Genomic DNA, 22,450 nt, shown 5'->3' on the forward strand with positions numbered 1-22,450 from the left:
CCCGCATCTTTCGATGCAAGCAATACACTCACTTAGCACATACTTCCCAAATGAGTCAAGTTTATTTACTCTTCTGTTTTCATCACAAACAACATTGTTCTTCTTCTGCCACAAACAAATGCTGTTCAACCATAAAAAGATGTCGGCTGAAGGTACCGGATGAATCGAAGAGGGAAAAAATTGTGTTCCTAAAGTTTAGCTCTTCAGAACGCACTACTGGTGGCATGAAATGAGTTTTGAACCATTTACGTGACACATTTTAGCATCATCATGTTGCATTGTGTCGCGTGCTAGGAATAATTCAACCAAGAAATTGGAAATCAATCTTCGAATTTGGCAATGATACTTTTTTTTAGCTTAGCTTAGCTAAGCTTCAAGCTTCACATGTACCTTAAATCGTAAAACCCGAAATGCATCGTTATATGCAATGTATGCATTACTTGTTCCAAATCAAATTATGATAACAATCACTTCGAGTTCCACGATCACTGGTGTGGCTCAGTAGAACAAGTTCCACATTGCCAATGGTTACTGTAGGAATCAGGATAGAATATAAGGCGTAAAATAATATGAGCCCATAGTCAATGTAGGTTTCAATCATAGGAAAGTGCCCTATAAGAAATAAGCGTAAGCGTTATACGTCGTTACTTGAGAGCGCAGCCTAAGCGTGTGTTTGTGATCATTTTTGATACGAGAGGGAACTGAGAATACGGTTTTCTGTTTGTATAGCGAAAGCGGTTGAAGAGCAAGAGCAGCTGAAACCGCTGATAATGTATTGGTGAACGAATCCTATTCGGGCAAGTCTCGTCTCGTGCCATGCGTGATGCGGAACAGGAAGAAAGGCAGTTAATAAAATAGATTCGACAAGTACGGTTCGCGAATTTCTCAGCTCCGAAAAGCTGAACTGAAAACGTGGCTTGCGATGAGGAACATCCCGGCCCGGTCACTTTACTACTCCGTGATTGTCCGAGGCCAATCAATTTTGTTCAGAGGTCAAATTAATTGTGCTTGGGGTTAGCAGCTAATTCACACTGCACAAAACTGATGCTCTCTCTTTGAACGTCAATAACGGCGCCGGCCACTTCCTAGTAGTCAATGGACCGATTGATAAAAAGATAACGGAATGAAAGATATATTCTGTGCTGTAGGACCGAGGAATTTTAAAGCAATTAATAGCTCTTTGTTGAAGAAGACTTTTAGTTATCAAAAGATCATTTCTAGGAACCGATAAACTCTCTTGAGCAGTGAACCATACTCAAATAAATTTTTTTAATATGAACAAACTATGAATAGCTTTTCAAACATGTTTACCCAATTAGTTGAAAAACATCGAAAAAAATTCAAATCGTCAACAAGAAATGATTTTAACTCAAATATTGTACATTGAATATGAACATCGTTATTTACTTTGTGAATAAGCCGAGAATTAGAAATATTATAATGAAATTATAATGAAGTTTTTATCTGTAATTTAAGACCTTCTAGGGAATAATTTCATGTTTAAACCTCATTAATTTTATTTTTTATTGTTATGATATTCTAAGCCTAATGAAATACTTTATGAAAATCAACAAATAATGCAAACAATTGTAATCTTCATATTCGATTTACAAAAAAAAACTACGGTTGAAAAATTTTTAAAAAACGTGAAAAAATTATAAATTTAACAATATTTTGGAAAAAATATATCATCTTTACAGTAAAGGGCGAACACGAAATTATTGCGACACATTCCACAGGGCATAACTTTTTTACTATAGGGTAAAATCAACCAAATTTTGCACACTTTCTCATTGATGTGTATTGTTCACATGCTGTCAAACTTGAAGTCGTGTTTTTCAATTCAACGAAAATCGAGGTGAACCAGTCAAGAGAACAAATTCTTTCCAAACGCCTGGAATTTCCTGACCTGTCGCACCGGCGCAGTTGGAAAAAAATGTTGAACACTGCCTATAAGTGAGATAATTTTTCTATTTTTTGTATTTATCATGTTATCACTATGACGTCTTTGAAAAAGTTGTAGATCATCAAATTTTAAGAAACTTTATTGAAGACGTCAATTTTAAAGATTTAGTATAGCCGATGCAACAATTCCTCGATCAGCCAATTATGCCACTCTCGTATTGAAGCGGGAACGTATGTAAGTGTGTGAAAAAATACTGCCAATCTACCCTCTTTAAGTCAAATTATTTTAGTAGTAAAACCTCAGCCATACAAATGAAACTATATGTCCATGAAAGTTGAAAACTTGTCCTTTGTAATGTATATATTTTTGTTTTGGTATGTTTGCCTTTCAGAGATATTGAAAAATGAAAACATTCAGTTTTTAAAAGAAATCACCCAAAAAGTACCATTAAACTTCAAAATAGTGACTTGACACCTTCGATGAAGTTGTGTAGTTTTACAATTGTCACAACTCTTTCATACATAGTTTGTCTCAAAACTCGCGTCGAAAAAAGCTAAACGAATTTTTCGTTTTTTGAGGTTAGTTTTTGAAAAAATGTCTTTAAAACCAGTTGTTTCAAAAGATAGAGCTTTGACGTCTTCAATAAAATTTCTTAAAATTACTTTTTTTTAACTTTTATAAAGGCGCCATAGTGATAAAATGATAAATACAAAAAATAGAAAAACTATCTCACTTACAGGTGATTTAATCAGGAAAAAAATTCCAATACAATATACGCATTTCAAAATGATGAAACATTGTAGAACATATCATAAACCTATTTTGACATTTAAGCCTTCAAAAAGCACATGATCACGTTTTTCGAGTTTTAAACCACTGTGCAGTGCCCCGAGAAGCGCCTACCCCACTACTACCCTAAAATTTTGGTTTGATTTTAAACATAAGAAATTGGCATGACTTTTTCGGTGTCGCAATAATTTCGTGTTTGACCTTTATCAGAAATCCTTGGTCCATGTGTATTTCGATCTAAAAAAAATTGGCAGTTGGGATTGAGAGTTTCATGCTTCATATTTCATCGTTAAACCAAAGTTGTTTATAATCATGAAACTAAGTTTCTGTGAATTTTTAAGCGAAAAAATGGGTTTTAGAGGGTTAATTTTCCTAAAAGGTTAGTAAACAAGAAAAGGAAATCAAGTATTTAATCCAACTCTTCCCAAAAAGCGTATTAAAAAAAAATCGGCTGAAGGAAAACAAATTTATTGATGAAAAACTGGTTTTCATGTTCCTCTCTTATAATTTTTCCTACGAACTTCAAGTTTTACAATTTTGAGCTCAAATGTCTTATCACTTAAAAAAAAACCTCAAGAATTTGGATAAAAATTATTTTTAATCAAAAATTTCGGCAAAAATGTTAAATTTCGAAGGAAATTTGAAAATTATCAATTCAAATAATCTAGAATTAGCCCTAAAATTAACTGGCAACACTGTAGCAAATTAGCAAGAACACGGTCATAAATCATTTCTTTCTTAGACAGAATGTAGTTTCTAGATAATTATAGATAAAATTCTCATATTTTCTTCATAATTTAACGTGTTAGCCAAAATTTTTGATTTAGAATCATTTTTTCCAAAAATTTTGAGGTAGTCATTATTAATTTAAGAAGGAATAACACATCTTAGCTCAAATATACATAATTTGAAGTTCTGAGGACAAATTTACAGAGAAAACTTGAAAATTTGGTTCGCAAATCTTTAAAAAAAAGTTGTTTGAAACCCCCCCATCGATTTTTTCCCTTAATAGTGCGTTGGATAGGGGAGTCTCCTCTATAATGTGGCAAATCTTCAGAGATGTCAATTTTTTCATTTTAATGATCCAAAAAAGGCAACGTGAAATACAAAATACAACAGTCAAATAAAAATTTAAAAATAAAATACTTACCACTAAGATTGGTAGTGCGATTCCGATGATATATAACATCCAGTTCTGTGAATTACATAAAACATAGGAAAATTAGTCGTAAAATAGTTTAAAATTCGACTTAATCATTAGACTAAGTCGATTGAGGGTCATTTGTTATTTTTCAAAGGGCCTGAGATCTTAAAGGATTCATCCATGTTTTTTTTGCAGAATTTCAAAGTATTAGTAAGTAAATCTCAACATATTTGTTTGTATTGTGTTCTTGAAAATATTTTTGTCTTGAAAATCAACATGATATTGTTTCTACTGTGGAATTGAGCTAACTAATTTTCTTTTTGTCAATTTGAATTTAAACTATTTGCGATGTAGTTGTTCAATACCTCGGTAGGCCCCAGCAATGTTGTGAGTGTGATTATTTCAATGTTAAAAGACATATATGCCTGCGTAATATGAAGAGTATATCGATAAAATAAATAGACTAACACCTGCTCTCACTCATTGAACCGTAAAACTAATTGAACAACATAAAGCACTCCCTTTATGCAAATACCGTTCAGGCGATAAGATGAGAAAGGCCAATTAAACAAATCACAACGATGTTAGCTCATGTTAGTTTTGCATAACTCTTTAAACTGTGGATTAAACACTCAACTTACCGTCACTGTAGACTCGTGGAAAGGATGCATTAGAGACTCGTCATCACAGAAAAATCCTCGTTCATAGGGCTGCCCGGCGAGGTAGAAAATAAGAATGGGAAAGCCGACTGAAAAAAAGAACAGAACAGAAATGTAAAGTAAGTTACGTTTTACCGACGACGGCACAAAGGCGGCTTAAGTATAAAGCACTCGGATTGAAGTGACGGGACGACAAATTGTTCAGGGACAACAGGTTGTCGCAACCCTAAACACTGTACAGCTTTATGCTTATCTCAGTATCAATATTTGAGCTTTGCGGTGGCATAGAAAACCACATTGTCAGTTACAAAGTGTGTCACAGAAGCATCAAAATACCGACTTTTTTTTGTCTTTATTTGAGAGATTTTCAGCCACAGGCTGGTTCGCCTCTAAAAAAAATAATTTATAATTCATACAAAAGGATTACAATTCTTTATATAAACATGATTCTTTTAAAAAACTAAACAATTTTTCTTCGTTTGCTGGGTTGTTTGATAGTGCGTTGCGGAGAGATTTATCAATGTCGTACAATTCTCTAATGTCATGGAATCCGGGGCATTCTACGATGCTGTATTCCACATTCAAGTTACAGTTGCAGTGCTCACAATTCAGGACAGCTCCTTCTTCAATGGTATGACAATGAGTTAACCTTGTGTGTCCTACTCGTAGTCTTGACAAAACTATTTGATCTTGTCTAATGTCTCGGTCGTTCCGAATTGAAGGTTCTCCTTTGATTTTTGCCAATGATAGATTTCTGTTGGTTCGCCAAGAAGTAAGCCATGTTTCCCAAATTTTGTTTTTGACCCACAGATGTAGGTCCGATGCAGGGATATTGATAGGATCAGATTCTTCATCACGGCCAAGTGCAGCTAGTTTATCCGCTTCTTCATTGCCACGAATACCACAGTGACCTGCTATCCAGCAGAAAGATACATTTGTTGGATTGATTTTTTGTATTCTTTGGATCCAGAGATGTCGATTTTTTGGGTTCTGCAAGGCACTTAAGGCGCTTGCAGAGTCGCTAAAAATAACAGCGTTTCCAGAAGATGTGATATGGCGCAAAGCTAGTAGTAAAGCTGCTACTTCGGCAGAAAAAACAGTCATTTGTCCGGGTAGATTTTTTGTGATTGCCACAGAAGGGCCAACAAATCCTATACCGACTTTTTCAAACAATTTAGACCCATCTGTATAATATTTTTCAAAAAAGAAGAAATTCCTCTCGATTAAGGAGTTGAAATGTGCTATTACCTTCTTCTGGGACCGACTTTTTGTTTTTAATCCAAGTTACGGGAAATCGAATTTTTAACTGTATGAATTACATGAGAATTTGGACAAATTTGTACTGACTTAACAAAAAATAATAAAATGTTATCAAAAAAAAAATGTAAGAAAAATAAATCATTGGAAACTGTTTGAGTTCAGTTCTTTGGAAAAATGAATGCATGCTTGTGCTGAATACGGTGATTATGCTTAATGCCATCCATGGTTCGAGTTATTTTATTATATTCGGCACAGCCTTATCCATCAGCTGATGACAGATATGTCTGAAAACAAATTCCATGATAGTACACAGCGCAGAAATGGTCAGAGTTTGATTCAAAGGTTTGCGTAACGAATTAATGATTGATTATAAAAGGGGTTGGTCCGAGGCAGTATAGCTTGTCCACATGTCCTACACAGAAAACTCTATTAAAACTCACGTTAAATGTCTTATCTTCAAACAAAGTCGTGTTTTTTTTTTTGCTCATATTGATTACAATATTAATAGGTAAAAAGAGTAAAGCACATCAACACTTTAATTCACGAAAAAGCTCATGCGAATTGATATTGAGAGTTATTTACAGCATGACAATCGTATAGGTATATCCGTATAGCCTTTTTCAAAAGGTGACCATCATGAGCAACATGTTTGGAATTCGCTTCACAGTAGCGGGGTTATGCTAATTAGGTACACGAACTGGCTAAACAAATTATCACGTGAGTCAACCGGATGATTGGGACAAAGACAGCCGCAGGACATCAACCTACTATCCGAAATGCGTAAGAATCAGCGTTGAGGTATTTTTTCCCTTTTTCGCTGTTTTTTTTTTCTAATACTTGTTATTTACACATTGAGGACAAAATACTTGATGTTTTTCTTCTTCTTTCAGTTCTGATTGTTTCACTAAAAAGAAAGAACTTCATAACTAAAGATTTAACAATGAAATAATATTTTATGAAATGAATATGACACTTTGAATAACTTCAAAGTATTTAATTTGGGGAACTTGTTCCGATACACAGCACAACAATGCCTGAAATGGTCCCTTTAGGATTTTTTTTCGTGGTTCTATGTGTCTGATCAAGATGACAGACCTGTTGATCAAATTTGCTAAGAGGTCACGGATGACAAACATGTAGATAGTGTATGTGAATTGAATCGAGACGAAAACACAGCCTCAACCATAACACTGAGGAAATCAGGCTTAAGATAACAAAAATGAAATTCATTTCTCCCGAACAAAATTATGCGCATGTCTTTAATTTATCGATTCATAAAGATTTCCAGGGGACCCAACTAAGTAAAAGCATCAAGGTTGATTTACATACAATTACCCTTCACTACCAAATGGATCAAAGTAAAAAAGAAGGAAAAAACAGCTTCGGTGACATTTTTTTGTAATTGGTAAATAGTCGTTAATATGTAAACAAGTTCAGCAAAAATAAACAGACAATCTCATTACCATGCAAATTGGCAGATACACGATCAGCAGCATACATCAATGCAAACATGGCATCTTTCATGGATAACAAGGCTGGTACAAATGTAATGTTTTAGGAATGATTGTTGAAATTTTGCAGAAAACTTTGCTGTGATCTGAAAAACTTTCTCCGGTATATTATGAAGGTAATAAATTTTGAGATATTTCCGGGAACGCATGTATACTTAAATGTACTTTTTTTTTGTACCGATCTAACACCGCCGAGGCAGCATTCCGGATATTTGTTCAACTAGCTGTAATGCTTCTTATTGATACTTCCTTTCCACTGTCGGCAAAGAAGCGTATAATTAAAAAGAAGGTGATGTTCATTTTTCAATGCCAGTATCAATGTGCTCCCAAGACTATCAGAATGAATTGATTTTGTTGTTGATGATTTGAAACAGGTTTTGATGTATAATACATTGAAGTAAGTCAATTTTAGACTTATGTTCGATTTTTCAAAATTCTTTGGTCTAAACAATATCTGTTGAAAAAAATAATGAATTTGATTAGGGTTTTGGACCAAAGTCATCTGATTTTTGGATAGAAAACGTTTTCCGCTTGTTCAATTAATTCTGCTGATTAATTATAGTTCCTGTATATTCTAGTTAATCTCCCTCGACGTTGCCATTTTTCAGATTCTCGCTGAGAATAGTTGCTTCTTGTCGATTTTTCGCTTTTCACAGAAGCTAGAACTGTTTTCGCATAAGGAAAGCTCAGTAGGCCCATGGGATTACGTTTTTGCTTGTTTGAAGTGTGCGTAAAAATACGCTCTCAAACCACTCTGGGCTCGCTATAAGGGTATATATGGACGATAATATTGGCGAAAAATTGGCCTCAGCCATAACCTCAAACTTTGATTTGCTGGCTGCCTCACCAGTGATGCTAGGTGCGTTACTAAAATCAGTATTTGCGAACTGATTATAATATTTCCGGATGGATTCAATTATTTAACTATCAATAGCTCAACGTTTGAATTCATTACGGGGCGTCCCTAAATGGATGAAGATAAGCCATCTTTTGCTTATGAATTTTAAAGGTGAATTTAACCTTCCAAAGCCGTTCGCTAAATATCCGTTTCGGGGAAATATGCGTTGTAATTTGATTTCGTTCTCCTGGCTGTAAATGTTAACCGATTTTGATGATATTATATTCATTGTGTAGGTAATTTATTCTAATTACTCAACATTTCAAAATAAAGTCGATATGTATTACCAGGATTTCAGAAACTGGTTCAGAAAGTTAAAAGTCCGAAAAATCAATTTTATTTTTAAAATACTCATAACTTCTGACAGCTTTTCTGTATTTAATTATTTCATTGATGTTTGAAATTGTCAAGAATCCATCTATCCGACAATGTATAAATATGTTGGGGTCCAATGAAAGTTTTTACCGCAATGACAGATCTTCCGGTAGAAAAAAGTCGTACTTTAAAAAAACGACATCCAGTTGTTGCTTTGCTTAGCTGTATTTCATTTCTCAATGAACCGATTTTAAAAACTCAAATTTTAGTTTTTCGGCGTTAATTTGATCATTATTTTCATAGAACATACTTGGTCTGTCTAAACTACCAGTTCATCAGTATATTGGAATGATGATAAAGATGTTTGAAATGTGCGCTTCGGGTCATATTGACCCGAACGGCTTTGGAGGGTTAAAACATCTTAAATATATTTTCATGTACTGCTTGATAGATTGAAAAAGAGTTGTCTCTAACTGCAACTGCAAAATCATTTACAGATACAAAAAAGTAAATTAATGAAAGCCCCGTCTCTATGTTGACTTTAAAAATAATCGCCTACATGCTCTGATTATTTTAAACATATCCATATAATTCACTACATCGTTTAAGTGTGGGTTGCATACAGTTGTTATTTTAAACATATAAATGATGCGTTTAATTTTCCATTCGAATAGAAATCTACGGGAAAGTTGCAAATTCTCAATGCTCATGATAAAGTTTTTCAATAACAATGCAATTAGAAAAATATAATCATTTTCCAAATATCAATGCACTTTGCACCCCTGAACACCCAAAAAAAAAATCAAAACACGAACATATGTGTATCGCTTTTCCACATCGCTTCCGCTTCCAAAAATCGATTCTTTTCTCCCATGGTTTGAGGTTAGGGCTGAGGCCTCTTGCTTAGGTGGTGTTCGTGTGTACTACTGTCAATATGAAGTTATAGAGGTAACAATGAACAAAACACAATTAAAAAAGGCATTTAAAATAACTTCATACAAAAACACAACAATAGCTTACATTAGTTTTAAGTAGTTTTAAGTATTGTAGTCTACAAAGTTTGAATTAATAAATAAATAAATGAATAAAACGAAAAACATTTCCGCGACCGAGACTTGAACTCCAGTCCTCCGAGTTTGCTCTTCGGTATCTTAACACGATGCCAACTCACCATGTGATATGAACCACGCTATAGCTCTACAGGGTGACAAAAAAGTCCGGTCACACACGAAAATCTCAATATTTCAAAGAATAAGAAGAAAATCAGAATCTGGCTTTCATAGCTTTATTCAGTAGCTCATAAAGATACTTCACAGAAGGTATCTTGGAATTACACCACCTTTCTCTAATCTAACCAGCTTCAGACGTCTCGGAAAGACGTCGCAGGCGGCGCGCACGTGCTCCATCGGCATCTTGTCCCAGATTTTACTGATAACTCGCTCGAATTGCTCCAAATTTGTCAATTTATAGTCGTTCAGCTTCGACATCATATATCCCCACACGAAATAATCCAGTGGATTCAGATCCGGAGACGACGGAGGCCATTCGTTCTTTGGAATGAAATCTGTCAAATTTTCCTCACACCACGCCTGAACAACCTTTGCGGTGTGGGATGGGGCACCATCTTGCTGGAAGCAGTAGTAATCGTCTGCAAACAATAGTTCAGCTTGAGGCAAAACATTTTTCTTCAAAACCGTGTCCAAGTAGTACGCTGCGTTGATTTTGACCCCTTTATCGATAAAAATAAGAGGCTGTTTACCTCTCTTGCAAATGGCTCCCCAAACCATCACTTACGTCTTATTTTGGAACCGGGAAACGTTCAGCTTGTTCGCAGGAGCTTGCTGTAGGCTCGATCATTTTGACGATTCACTGTTTGCTCCAAAACGAACAGCTTCTCGTCTGAAAAAATGATCTCGTCATCTGCGCGCCAACCGAGCAACTCCCGCGACCGTTGGTACCTCTTGTCCATTGTAGCTTTGGTAACCCCCTGTTTTTGTACGGTGTACGTTTTAAATCCTTACGCAGAAGCAGGCGGATTGATTCTCGGTTCATTTTGAGGTTCCTGACCAGAATCCGTGCAGATTGGGCGGGATTCCGTCTAACCCGGTCTCGAATAATCATTATCAGCCTTGGAGTTCTCACAGACCTTGGTCGTCCAGATCGTGTCTTGTCCTCGGTGCCTCCGGTCTCTAGGTACCGATTTATGGTCCGGTACACGAATTTCCGGTTGATTCCGAGCGGTTTCAGATGTTTGAATATGTGTCCGGTTTTGAACCCATTCACATATTCAGCGATAACAGCTGCTCTAAACTCTGCCATAGCTCACAACTCAATGTAAACAAACTGCACAGAAACGAAACTCTGCCACTTTGGGCAGCGAAGTTAGCCCTTTCATTTTACATATAGATGGCACCAGAGAGATGCAACGTGTAGGCTACAGGCGACTCCAAAAAAGTGTGACAGGACTTTTTTGTCACCCTGTATATATGAGATTCTCTTTCCACGAACCGGTCAAAGGAAGGGAGAGACCGGATAGAGTGTCGAGGACCTATTTTTATTTTATTTTTGCAAGGAATTTACCACATCGTGGCATTCTTCCCTTAGTGTCGAGGACCGCCCATTTATCGTAAATCAGTTCACTCAAATCGTAAGTTTCGAATGAGCATAGTCAACATCTTGGAGACATATTTACGAATTGACTAAATTGCTATGCGATTCAACTTTTTTTTTTGAAAAGCTTGTCGTAAATGAATGATAGAAAATCACCAATTTGTTTACGGTGGTCATTGAAAATGTTTTAATATTCGATTTGGATTATCATTTACCTATTACCTTTTCATGTTGGCTGGGGCCACCGTACTCCGATAGATGGGGCCTATTATCATTGACGTTGCTGAGCCAAAGGAGAACTTATCTACAACGAATGTTCGTCTATTATATCATTATCGATTGTCTGCTGCTTGATTCTTTGCACCTACGCGCTTTACGTTACCAGACTCTTTCTGGCTACCAAGAAGCAGAACATTTTTCGGCCGAAATCATCCACTACAACGATGCTGCCAAGAGCTTAATACCAAAGAGAAACATGCTTTTTTAAAAAGAAAGCCACGAAGTCAAACAACTTTTTTGGGCAAACCTAGAAGATGCTTGAGAAAAAGCATGTCGTTTTGTAACATGAGTACTAGGATGGTCAAAAAGTAGAAAACTTTCGATAGCTCAAAGATACTGAATTAAAAGAATATGGTCTAGTTGTTTCTGAGATAGAGAATGCCAAATTTTGGTGTTTTCGGGCTTAGAATCTTTGCGGTCCTTTTTGTGTCACCGTTGCAGTTGGCGTAACTGTCCGCCAGTATAGAATTATCTGGTTCAACTGTGTTCACTCTTGGGCTCGAAATCGCGGACATCGGCTCAGGAAGCAACTGACCTGCCAACTGAGCTATATCACAAGCCCAATATGTAGAATGATAAACAATTATTGTATCGTAATGGAAAGTACGACTCAAGTTATTGCAGTTCACAGCATATGACCACAAATGTTTCATCATATAGAGACTCACACTTGCCTCGACACATTCACCCAACGATGGAAACAAATGGCCACACGCAGTAGGACCAACTGATAATTACATATGTTCGATCGTTGGTATTGCAAATTCCACACGCCGACAATAACTATCGTGTTAATTCGCGCCTTGTTGATTAACTTCTAAAGATAAGTACAGTTTCTCGCACCCTTGCTTTGATCGTCGCCTGGGGATCGTGTGGGATTGATACCAGATGGCTCGAATGTGTAAACCACATGTTAAATGTACATAAACTATTTTTTCGATTGACCTTTTGAGCTGGCCAGATAACCTACAAATAGCTTTCTTCACAATATAGTGTAAAGTTTCTTTCTTTTTCCTTTTTCTCTTCTAGAATAAATAAGATTAATCAATTGAGCATATAACACGACGCTCGAAGAACCAGAATGTATACATAATCGGATTGGATCGGATCGTAAGGGGCAAACTTCTAACTGAACAAGCAATAATTAATTAATCCACTCACTTAGCTGGCTGCAGTTCTTTAATGCCGCTTTGTGATGGCGGCGTGCGTATGGCCGAAGAAAATATGTACAACATTCTTCTGCTGGTTGGTGATAGGGCTTACAAAACAAATCGTTTTAGTTGTAGAACTAAGTTGAAAATTAGGTTGTCTTTACCAGTACATCAATGAGAATTAACTGCAATGAAGAGTTCAATTCATCAGAATCTTCGTAAACCATACGATACGAAGTTAAAAGCTTTGTGCATCTGGGGTTATGAGAACGATTCTCGCCGCATGTGCCGGTGAAGTTTTAAGGAACTTTTAATTCATATTTTAGACTCCGTGAAAGCTAATAAGGTTGGATTACAAACCTACTTTGAGCTCAACATTAGCCATCGAATACGTTACCAAACCGTTGCTTGTGTTGTAACTTGTAAACCTATTGATAAAAATTAGTCATATTTATTTAAATTTAAAAAAACTAAGAAGAAATTTTATGCTGGAATTGGAAGTAACTATTACTATTTTAGAATAATAATTTTGTTGAAGTAGGAATATGACACCTAGCTACACCAACATAGATCGTGACCGGCAGTACCGAAATGCAGTACGCATGCTGTAGTAGGTACCTAACTCAACCAATTGTCGTTTGCCTTTCTACGATTACTTCACTTTCAACACACGAGATAAAGTTTTGCTGCGGTCGGACAAATTGGGAACAAGAGGCGCGAAATAAATATTTATACAAAAACACAAGAGCCGACCACTTCTTTGCTTTTCAAAACATCTTCACGAGTGCACAATTTAGCAGTGCATACTCTCAAGAGATCGTCAACTGAACTGGAAAAGACACTCGTGCTTTCCATTTTCCGCTTTCTTTAAGCGCTTATTGCGTTTGTCAGCCAGCTGGTTCCGTGTCGCGACCACGACGACGACGATGAGGGGTCACGACGGATTATGTGAGTTTTATGTTATGTCAAGTACGCACAGTAGCAAAAGTGTTGATGTGGGCGCAAATTGCTTTATTGTGAGTTTCCTACCGTTTCGCTTCAAAGGTTTATTTTGATTGTTGATTTGAGAAATGAAAGGATCAATCAAGCACAAGTACATCGGTTTAAGTAAAACGAAAGTGCTGTAAAAGGTGCCGTCCCCATGTCTCAATAGCATCAAATTATTATTATGTTTACCTTTGTTCATCAGAGAAAATTCGATCAATGCAGGGAAACAATGTTATCACATCAGCTTAAACCTCGAGCTATGAATGTTGTTTTGATGATTAAATTACGTTGGTTATCAATACTGATTTTCTAAGACCGGAAAACCGAAAATCCCAGAAAGTAGATTTTTTGCCATTTTTTCGAGATAACTCCAGATCTCGACGTTTCATGCAGTTCTAAGTAATTTGGCATAAAAAATTAAAATTTCGATTGTTCGCATTTCCTTTGATCCTCTTATGTGATTTTTGAAATCCTAGAGTCGATTTTTGACCAAAATGGGTCGAAAATGATTGCTTAGGTTGAAAAAAATCACTTAGTCCGTTAGCAGTGTAAAATAATTGCAGGTGCGTTGGAACCAACAAGAATGTGTTAAGAATGTTCTCTGAAGGTTGCCTAGCTTTAGAAAAAGGAATCGGAAAATATCTGACCAAGTTATGGGAAATTTGATTCTGTGTCCCCCCTCTAAAGAGTCGAAATAGAGAAATAATCTTTTCTCGAAAAAAATTGTTTGACTTAAAATCAACTCGATTCTGTCAATGTTTGCGTGGCTTAAAAAAAATAACTTTGTCCGGTAGCAGCGTAAAATAAATGTAGATGCGCTGGACTAATGAGAATGTTTTCCGATGTTTAATGCATTTTATGTTATTTGAAATCGAAACTAAGATTTCGATTTTTTCAATTTCCATTGTATCCCCCTAAGGGGATTTTTGATTGAAATCGAAACTTTGAGCGCTTTGAGGCACCCCTAAATTATGTCCGATTGAGCTGATTGAAATGGGCAGTTTTTTGAGAAAGTCTACAAAATGTATATGGTAGATTTTTAAAACTCGGCATGAACCATTCGACTGACATCCATGGCCGTAAAAAATAATGCGAAAAACAAATAAATTGGAATAAATTGCATGGAAGCTTGTGTGCAACAAAATTGCATGCTATATCGTTGCACAAAACTTATAAATCAAGTAATGTTTTATCGAATAATTCAATCAAATCAAGAAAACAAAAGGTGAAATAACTTCCATCTTACTAAATTTGTTTTCTTGGTCTTGTAATCTTTAGATTTTCGAATTTTTCATCGAAATTAACATAAATTACTTAAAACTTTATTTATTCCCCCCTTCGGGTTTTTTTTGGAAATTTTGAAGGGGGGTGGGGGGGTGTGACAAAACTAGAAATTGATATTTGTTCCAGCCTAAGTGACTTCCAGCGAAAAAAATGGCTGGAAACGTTCAGCAACTCAATTTTTTTTTTCAATGAAAACAAATAATAACAGATTTTAGAAAACGTTATAAAAAAACCTTTCTCTAAGTCAAATCGAGTAAAGAATCATCTTAACAGATTGCGGACCAAATACTAGTCGCAAGTCTACTATACATAGAAGCATAATTCAAATGTTCTATATTTAATCATTTAACTATCTTCGACAAAATTGAACACAACACTTGCCGTAACTCAAAGAAGCTAAAGTTGTGGAATTCAGTGTTTTGGCATCGAAACAACATATGGGAGCAAAAAGTATTTTTTTGCAGTGGTCTAATGTAGGTACATATAGCTAATTATGCATTTTACTTATCAGATGCTTTTTCGAATACTTTTTCTTGTTTGTTTTGTTGTTAAAAACCCAAAAGATGTAGGTAACTTTATGTCTGACTTCAACGGTCTCTCAAAAACTTGATTTTTGTTTTGCATGATCAGAAAAAAAAAACGTGAACCATCAAAACTGCCTGACTGCTGCCATTTTGCTAACGTTTTGCATCCCCGCATGCCGTCAGTCAGCCAGCATCAGATGTAGAGGGAAGAATAGAATTGCGTACGTTGACATACTTAACGTTAATAGGCTTATTTTCCAATTTACTGTGTCAACAACGATGTTTCCAATTTAGTTTTTTTTTGTTGTTGTTTAAGCGGTAGTAAGTCCGATCATATTTGAAGGTAGGGGAAATTGTAAAGTTGGCTTATATGTTACAGCACTAAACATTTTATCTGAATCTATCCCATCAAAGCACGGCTCGTTTTACTGCTTCCAATAGCTAAAATTTTTTCGAGCGGAATGCTTAATTTCATTCGAAGCACAGCCGTGTTCCAATTTTGCAACTTTCGGTACATACTAAACTTGCGATGATCTCAGAAAGTTGGTTGATGAAACGATTTCGAGACTCGAGAAATGATTCCAGGAAGAGCGCCGGTTGGTGGTTTGAACTTCATTTCGAAACAAACCTGCCAACGGATCTCACGTGGAAGACAAAAAAGAATACCCAAAACAGCAACAGTGGCCAGAGAAATCCGAAAATGGTGGAACCAGTTATACAATTGCCGATTAACAGAATGGAGAATTATTCAAAAATATGTCGTTAATTATAATGTTTGTGGCAATCTTATGCATAACAGGTGCTATGCGTAGTACACCAACAAAATCCATGGAAGCGATGCTGTGGCTCCTACCTATTCATAAATGCGTACAACTTGAAGCAAAAAAAACAAGTTCTAAGGCTAGAAAACAACAAACTATTAATTGAGGAAACCAACAGAGGAACAGAGGGAGCCAACTCAAAAATTCTCGACAAATACAAAATAAATCCAATCATTTGCCTTAATCAGGATTGGACATTAGGTAAACCAATTTTCAATCATTCATTCAGTGTTTCAGAACCTAATCGTAGTACATGGCACTCAGGTGGTCCCGAATTGCGAGCTGGATCCCTTTTCTCTGGGCCCCTCGTCGTCTAAGAGCCGCCCAGATGTTTTCATGATTAAGTCGGTCGAATGCTTTTTCGAAATCAAGGAACACCAGCAGAAGAGAGTCCTGGAATTCGTTGATTTGTTCCAGTATGATTCGTAGCGTTGTGATGTGGTCCACACATGATCGTCCGGATCGGAATCCAGCTTGTTGCCGTCGGAGTGTAGCGTCGATTTTCTCCTGGATCCTGTTCAGGATCACTTTGCAGAGTACTTTGAGGGCAGAGCAGCACTTAAATCTTTAAAGTCAATGAAATGTTCATCAAAATTAGTTTGGGAAAGTATTGAGGCACTTGAAAAACTTGCTCAAAATAATTCAGTTACTTTATGTTGTGTACCAGGACACTGTGGAGTTGAGGGTAATGAAAAAGCTGACATGCTAGCTAGACAGGGCTCCTCAACACCGCTTTTAGGTCCTGAACTCTTCTGCGGCGTCTCTCGCTGCTTTCTAAAAATGGAATTCAAAAATATTGAAAAACGAATGGTTGAAACAAACTGGAAGAACATTTTAGGAGCAAGACAATCAAAGCTTTTGATTGTTTCAAATGTTTACAAATCGAAAAAGATTCTAGCATTATCTAAAAAAGACCTTAAAACATTTACAGGACTAATGACAGGACACTGTGAATGTCTTTATCATTTAAAACTAATAGGCAAGAGTCATTCTGACGTATGCCGATTTTGCAGGGCTGAGAAGGAATCATCTGAGCATCTTCTGTGTGACTGCCCTTGTCTTATATCAAAAAGAACAAAACTACTCGGAAAAGGTATATTGGATCCTTCCGAAATACATTCTATAAGTTCCAAGAAGGTTGTCAACTTCATTCGTGTAGTTCTTCCAGATTGGGAAAATGCTAAACAACAAGAAAGTGACACTGTTGAAATCAATCAGAGTGATCTATCTTGATTAGCTACATTAAACAGGGGACAAACCACAAAAGCTCTAACATCTGGTCGCAGTGGTAGGAACTCAATAAGGAAAAAATGGCTTTCGACATAAGTTCTTTAGTTTTCAAAATGGAGTGCAAGCAAGAGGAGCTACGAATCAGAATGAATCAGAAATGAATTAAATTAAAATTAAAGCATGTATTTTTAAAGGCTGCCCTCTCAGCCAAAACCTTTAAAAATACATAATATATATATACAATATAATAGTTTATATAAGAAGAAATTTTTGTATGTACTCTAGTTTTTAAAGTAAAAAAGCCGAAAAATTTGAGAAAAGCCCGCAAACAATTTTCTTATATTTATTCCTACTTTCTTCGATACAATATGCTTTCCAACACTTAATGACCTGATCCCTGTTAAAGTTTAGACTCTAGCTGACCAAAGATAATTTTTTCTCTGGCAATTATTTCTATTTCTTTTGAAAACTAAGAGGAAAATAAAACGAGTCGAATTTAAGTGTTCCAATATTTTGATCTGTAAGCAGTTTTAAGGACTTTCAGACAAATAAGAGATGTTCCTGATTTGTTCTAAATTTGTTTCTCGGTTTCTTACTGGCATATAAGTGAAAATGAATGAAGTGAATTATGAAATCAGTCTTTACAACAATTAATATGAAAAAAAAAACACAATATGTTTTGTACATGTTCGAAACAACATTATGATACACAAAGCTTCACAACCTTCTCACTGGTCTGTTTTTTTAATTTTTAAAGATTTTTACAATTTTATTTGTTCAGAGAAGGAAGTTTAGCGCTGAAATTTCACAAAAGGGGGGGTGGGTAAAAAATGTTTGAAAACCTGTGCACTGGTAAAGATGATCTGCCTGTTTCTAAGCTTGATCTGAGCATGTTTCTCCTATGTACTTTGTGCAATTTTGTCTGATTTAGTCGCATTTCATTCGTGTTGATTTATTTATGATAACTGCATCAACGATACGCAAGTTACACGCTATTCTCGTTGTCATAACTCATGTCCCAAGATTCGGAAGAAACAAAAATAAAGAGCTTGAACTTATCATGTGCAAATTCGCCATTGTTATTTTTCTGATAAGACAATAATAATCTGTGTAGCGTTTAGTCATCATATCTTATGGCATTTTATTTGCGGTTGGAAGTGTTGAACGTCTCAATATGATAATACCTATGAACGGTTTTTTTTTTAAACACAAAAGGGTGTGCCTCAATCAAAGCACAGAATCATTCGGAATTTATAGTAACATAGGGGGTAACAGGGGTTTTGAATGAATTAATGATTTAGGAAGTCGTGCCTACTATGGACTCCACAAGCAACGGCGGTCGAGAAGACTTAGTCATCTCACGGAGTGTAACCTGTACACTAGGGTAGGGTTGCCATCCGTCCCGCAAAAGCGGGACATGTCCCGCTTTTTTGTTGAATGTCCCGCTGTCCCGCTTTTTTCTCGAAATGTCCTGCTTTTTTTCTTAGGAAACTTTTACTGACTAACACTGGAAAAAAATTAAACTTTTGTTTCAATTTGAATTCTGTGATGAACAGAAAATCATTCGAATACGTCCTTTTCTAAAAATAAGCAGCATTTTTCATAGTTTATGTAAGACAATACTGAATAACTCTAAAGCTCTTAGCCTTACAGTAAGATTCTGATTGTGTTAAGTGTTCTTGGAGAACGTTTAACCAATGTATGAAGAGAAAATTGTTTAAGTTGCTTCCAAACAATTGTAAATTATAGAATTATAGAGATTAATCCTGATTAAATTGCCTTTTATTTTACACCACCTTTTCCGACTCAATTATCCAAAGTATATAAAGATAAAAATTTTCTTGAGTTTTCAAATTTTTGAACAAATTACAAAACAAACTTATATTTATACAAATTACACAAGGTTTTTTATCCTATATCAAATCCGCCGTTTACATGCACGACTTGAAACATTTTCTATCTCTCCGTTTAAAATCACGTGTAAAAAAACTGAGCAAAATAAATCCGCGTTAAAAAAAACTATTGTGTACTCTCTATTAACAACTTTGGCTGAGGTAAACGTTTTGAAAGTTTGGCTACACAATTAAGCTTTTTTAAGAGTTTCTTTAATGTCCCGCTTTTTTCGGCTGTGTCCCGCTTTTTTCGGCTGTGTCCCGCTTTTTTTTCGTGAAATGTCCCGCTTTTTTCTAAAAGTATCTGGCAAGCCTACACTAGGGTGTCCCGAAATTGCATAACTTCTGGGAATCTTTGAACAGCCATAACTTTTTTGTTTTAAGTCCAATCGAGTTGTAGTCTTCAGGTGAAATGTTAGTCTTAATTGAAATTTTAATAAAATCTACATAATCAAGCAATCGATTGGTAAAGACAAAAATGTATGATGAAAAACCAGTTTTTTATGCTTCTTTAGATCACTATGTCTCAGAATCCCTTTCACACTTGAGATTCAGTGCAACCCCTTCCTGTTATCCGATTCCGCTCAAATTTGGCATATGGCCTTCTGATGACTTCCTTAAACCATCCAAGACTTTCTTGCAAGTATTTTGATTTTAAAGTAGGTATTCACTACACTGAACCTCAAAAATACCCAAACTTGAGAACTTTCCCCGCCAACCCGAATGAAACTCCCTCCCTACAGGTTTGGCTATTGGTGGCATAACCCAAAGTTAAGCTCTTAAAGGAGAACTCATCCCCCAAAATCTGATACCGCAATAAAATGAAAACCAAAATAAAAAAAAATAACTGCAGGTACGGAAATCACACCCATACCTACAATGGCTCTGCGATTACCATTTCAGGATGCTAACCGCTCGACCACCGAAGAGTTGTTGAGAGAGGCAGCTACATCATTGTATATGCGAGACTTTCTGCGAATGAAGCGGGAATAAAAATTATCCCCCAAAAAAACAGTTCTTCGCTTTGAACTTACCCCCCAAACCTAAATCTGCCACGATGGAGGTAACAGAATCAGATGCGCTTACAACAAAAAACCCCCAAAAAAACAGTTCTCCGCTTGAAGGACAAGTTTGGCGTATTGGCAAGCTGTGATTTTTTCACAAACTTAAGTTGTCTATCTTGAACTTAGGTTTGGCGGGTGGCAGTTCTCAAGTTTGGGTATTTTCGATTTTCAGTGTAAGAAAAATTTGATAAATTAAATAAAAAATATCCTAAATTGTGATTTTTATTAAGCGTTGAACCGTAAATAGCTCTTCACACGATGATACAAACAACATGCTTTGTTGAGCAAAGTTTAAGTGCACAAAAATTAGCATCTTTTGATGACATTAGTAACAAAAATATTTTAGGCTTCGTACACATTTTGGTCAATTGAATTCGACATTTTTTCACCAAAAAAATTTTCTTTCTTGGAAATAGCTTGCTTGTTTTACATTTTGATACAAATTTGGTTCATTTTTCATATTTTACGTGTAGTATTTAACTCGAACAAAATTAAAAAAATATAAAATATATAAATTACATGAAAATCTTTGGACCCAGAATTTATTTAAAATCAAATCTTTTGAAAGTGGACTTTTTTCAAAGATCGCGCTTGCGGAACCTCTAAACATATTTTTTTTCAGTCGGCCCCATACAAAAGTTGGTTCTGCACATCTTAATCTACCATTTGGAGGGTGAGCCCCCAGATTCCCAGAAGTTATGCAATTTTGGGACACCGTACTGTACACGACGCTCATTATTATTATTTGTTTATTTCATTCTTGCAAGGTAAGATTACAATCTTTTTTATTGTTACAATGTGGTAGGTTGTTTTCTTGTATTTCTTTAATAACTAATAACTAATCGTTCCTAATTCGTTACGTTATTAGACCGGTTGTCCTCTACGGGCACAATACCTGGACATTGCTTGAGGAGGACCAGCGCACGCTCGGAGTATTCGAGCGACTAGTATTAAGGAACCATCTTTGGCGGCGTGCAGAAGAATGGAGTGTGGAGGCAAAAGGTAAACCACGAGCTTGCGCGCGCAAAAACAATCCAACTGACAGTACGTGTATCAAAAACTGGAAAGTAATCTGAAAACCGCCCTCTGAGTTTCATAGGATGTCTTATAATTGTACCTGTATTGCAGGTTATATTTTCCGTAGCTGGTTGTGGGTAGCAATGTTGCTTCTTCGTCACTTACTACAAACAACCATCTGGCGCTGGGTAAAGAATCACACAAGTAGTTTAAAGCTGTCGATAACACAAAGCTCTTAGCTCACATTTTCACCATCTATTCGTTTTTTCTACCCAAAGTGCCCTAGCTTTGACCTTTTCACCTATCAATTTTCATTTCTGTCTTAATTACTCTCTAATTAGAATTTTAATTTGCCGATAAACCATAAACTTAATAAAATACATTGTCGCAAACTTAAAAAAAAATCTTATTATAAATATATGTATCGTCTCCGTACGCACTGAGCAAGCATGTCATTTGTGTGCCCCATAAGAAAATATTCACGAGGAATTCAATAACTTTTTTGTAAGGAATTTAACAGCAAGCCGACATTTTTCCCATTCAATATTCATGAGAAATTCAATCACTGCTACACTGTAAATTTTTGCCTCGATTTCCAGCAAAAAAAATTGCTGGAAACGTTCAGCAATCCAAATTTTTGCTGGAAACCAGCAATCGGTTTTCGAATTGCTGGATTCTTCAGCATTCGGTTATGTGCTTGTCTGTCATTTTTGCTGAAAAATCAGCAATCGGTTTTTAAAATTGCTGGACTTTCCAGCAATTGATCTAGTTTGCTGGAAAATCAGCAAACCGCCGGTCGTGGCCTAGAGGATAGCGTTCCAGTCTTCTAAGCCAGAGTCCATGAGATCGAATCCCGATCACGGCACATATAGTACTCTTTCTGTAGTCTGGTGGTTTTAGCATTTGTAAGATGCTAGCCATAATATCCTTGAAAGATGTACGCCTTAGAGTTAAGTAAAAAAAAAAAAAGATCTCTTCAAAGAAACATGAAGTTTCACTGAGATCCTATATGTGTGTGTTCGTTTTTATAAAAAAAAAATCGAGTTGTCAATTTGGAGTTTGTTTTTGATTCGTACGCTGAAGTAAGGTGAGATTCTATTTTACGAATT

General features: G+C 35.9%; 1 protein-coding gene across 1 annotated transcript in view; it reads right to left on the reverse strand.

Annotated features, from left to right (window-relative positions):
* LOC129756459 (putative phosphatidate phosphatase) overlaps positions 1 to 22,450 on the reverse strand; it is a 55,713-nt gene that overhangs the window by 25,356 nt on the left and 7,907 nt on the right. Inside the window, exons 3-4 of the mRNA XM_055753350.1 lie at positions 4,481 to 4,587; positions 3,846 to 3,890 (exon numbers count right to left, since the gene is read on the reverse strand). Of these exons, the coding sequence (XP_055609325.1) occupies positions 3,846 to 3,890; positions 4,481 to 4,587 (152 nt within the window). The remainder of the gene's footprint in view (positions 1 to 3,845; positions 3,891 to 4,480; positions 4,588 to 22,450) is intronic.

Source organism: Uranotaenia lowii, chromosome 3, assembly GCF_029784155.1.
Source record: "Uranotaenia lowii strain MFRU-FL chromosome 3, ASM2978415v1, whole genome shotgun sequence".
In the NCBI taxonomy this organism is placed as follows: domain Eukaryota; kingdom Metazoa; phylum Arthropoda; class Insecta; order Diptera; family Culicidae; genus Uranotaenia; species Uranotaenia lowii.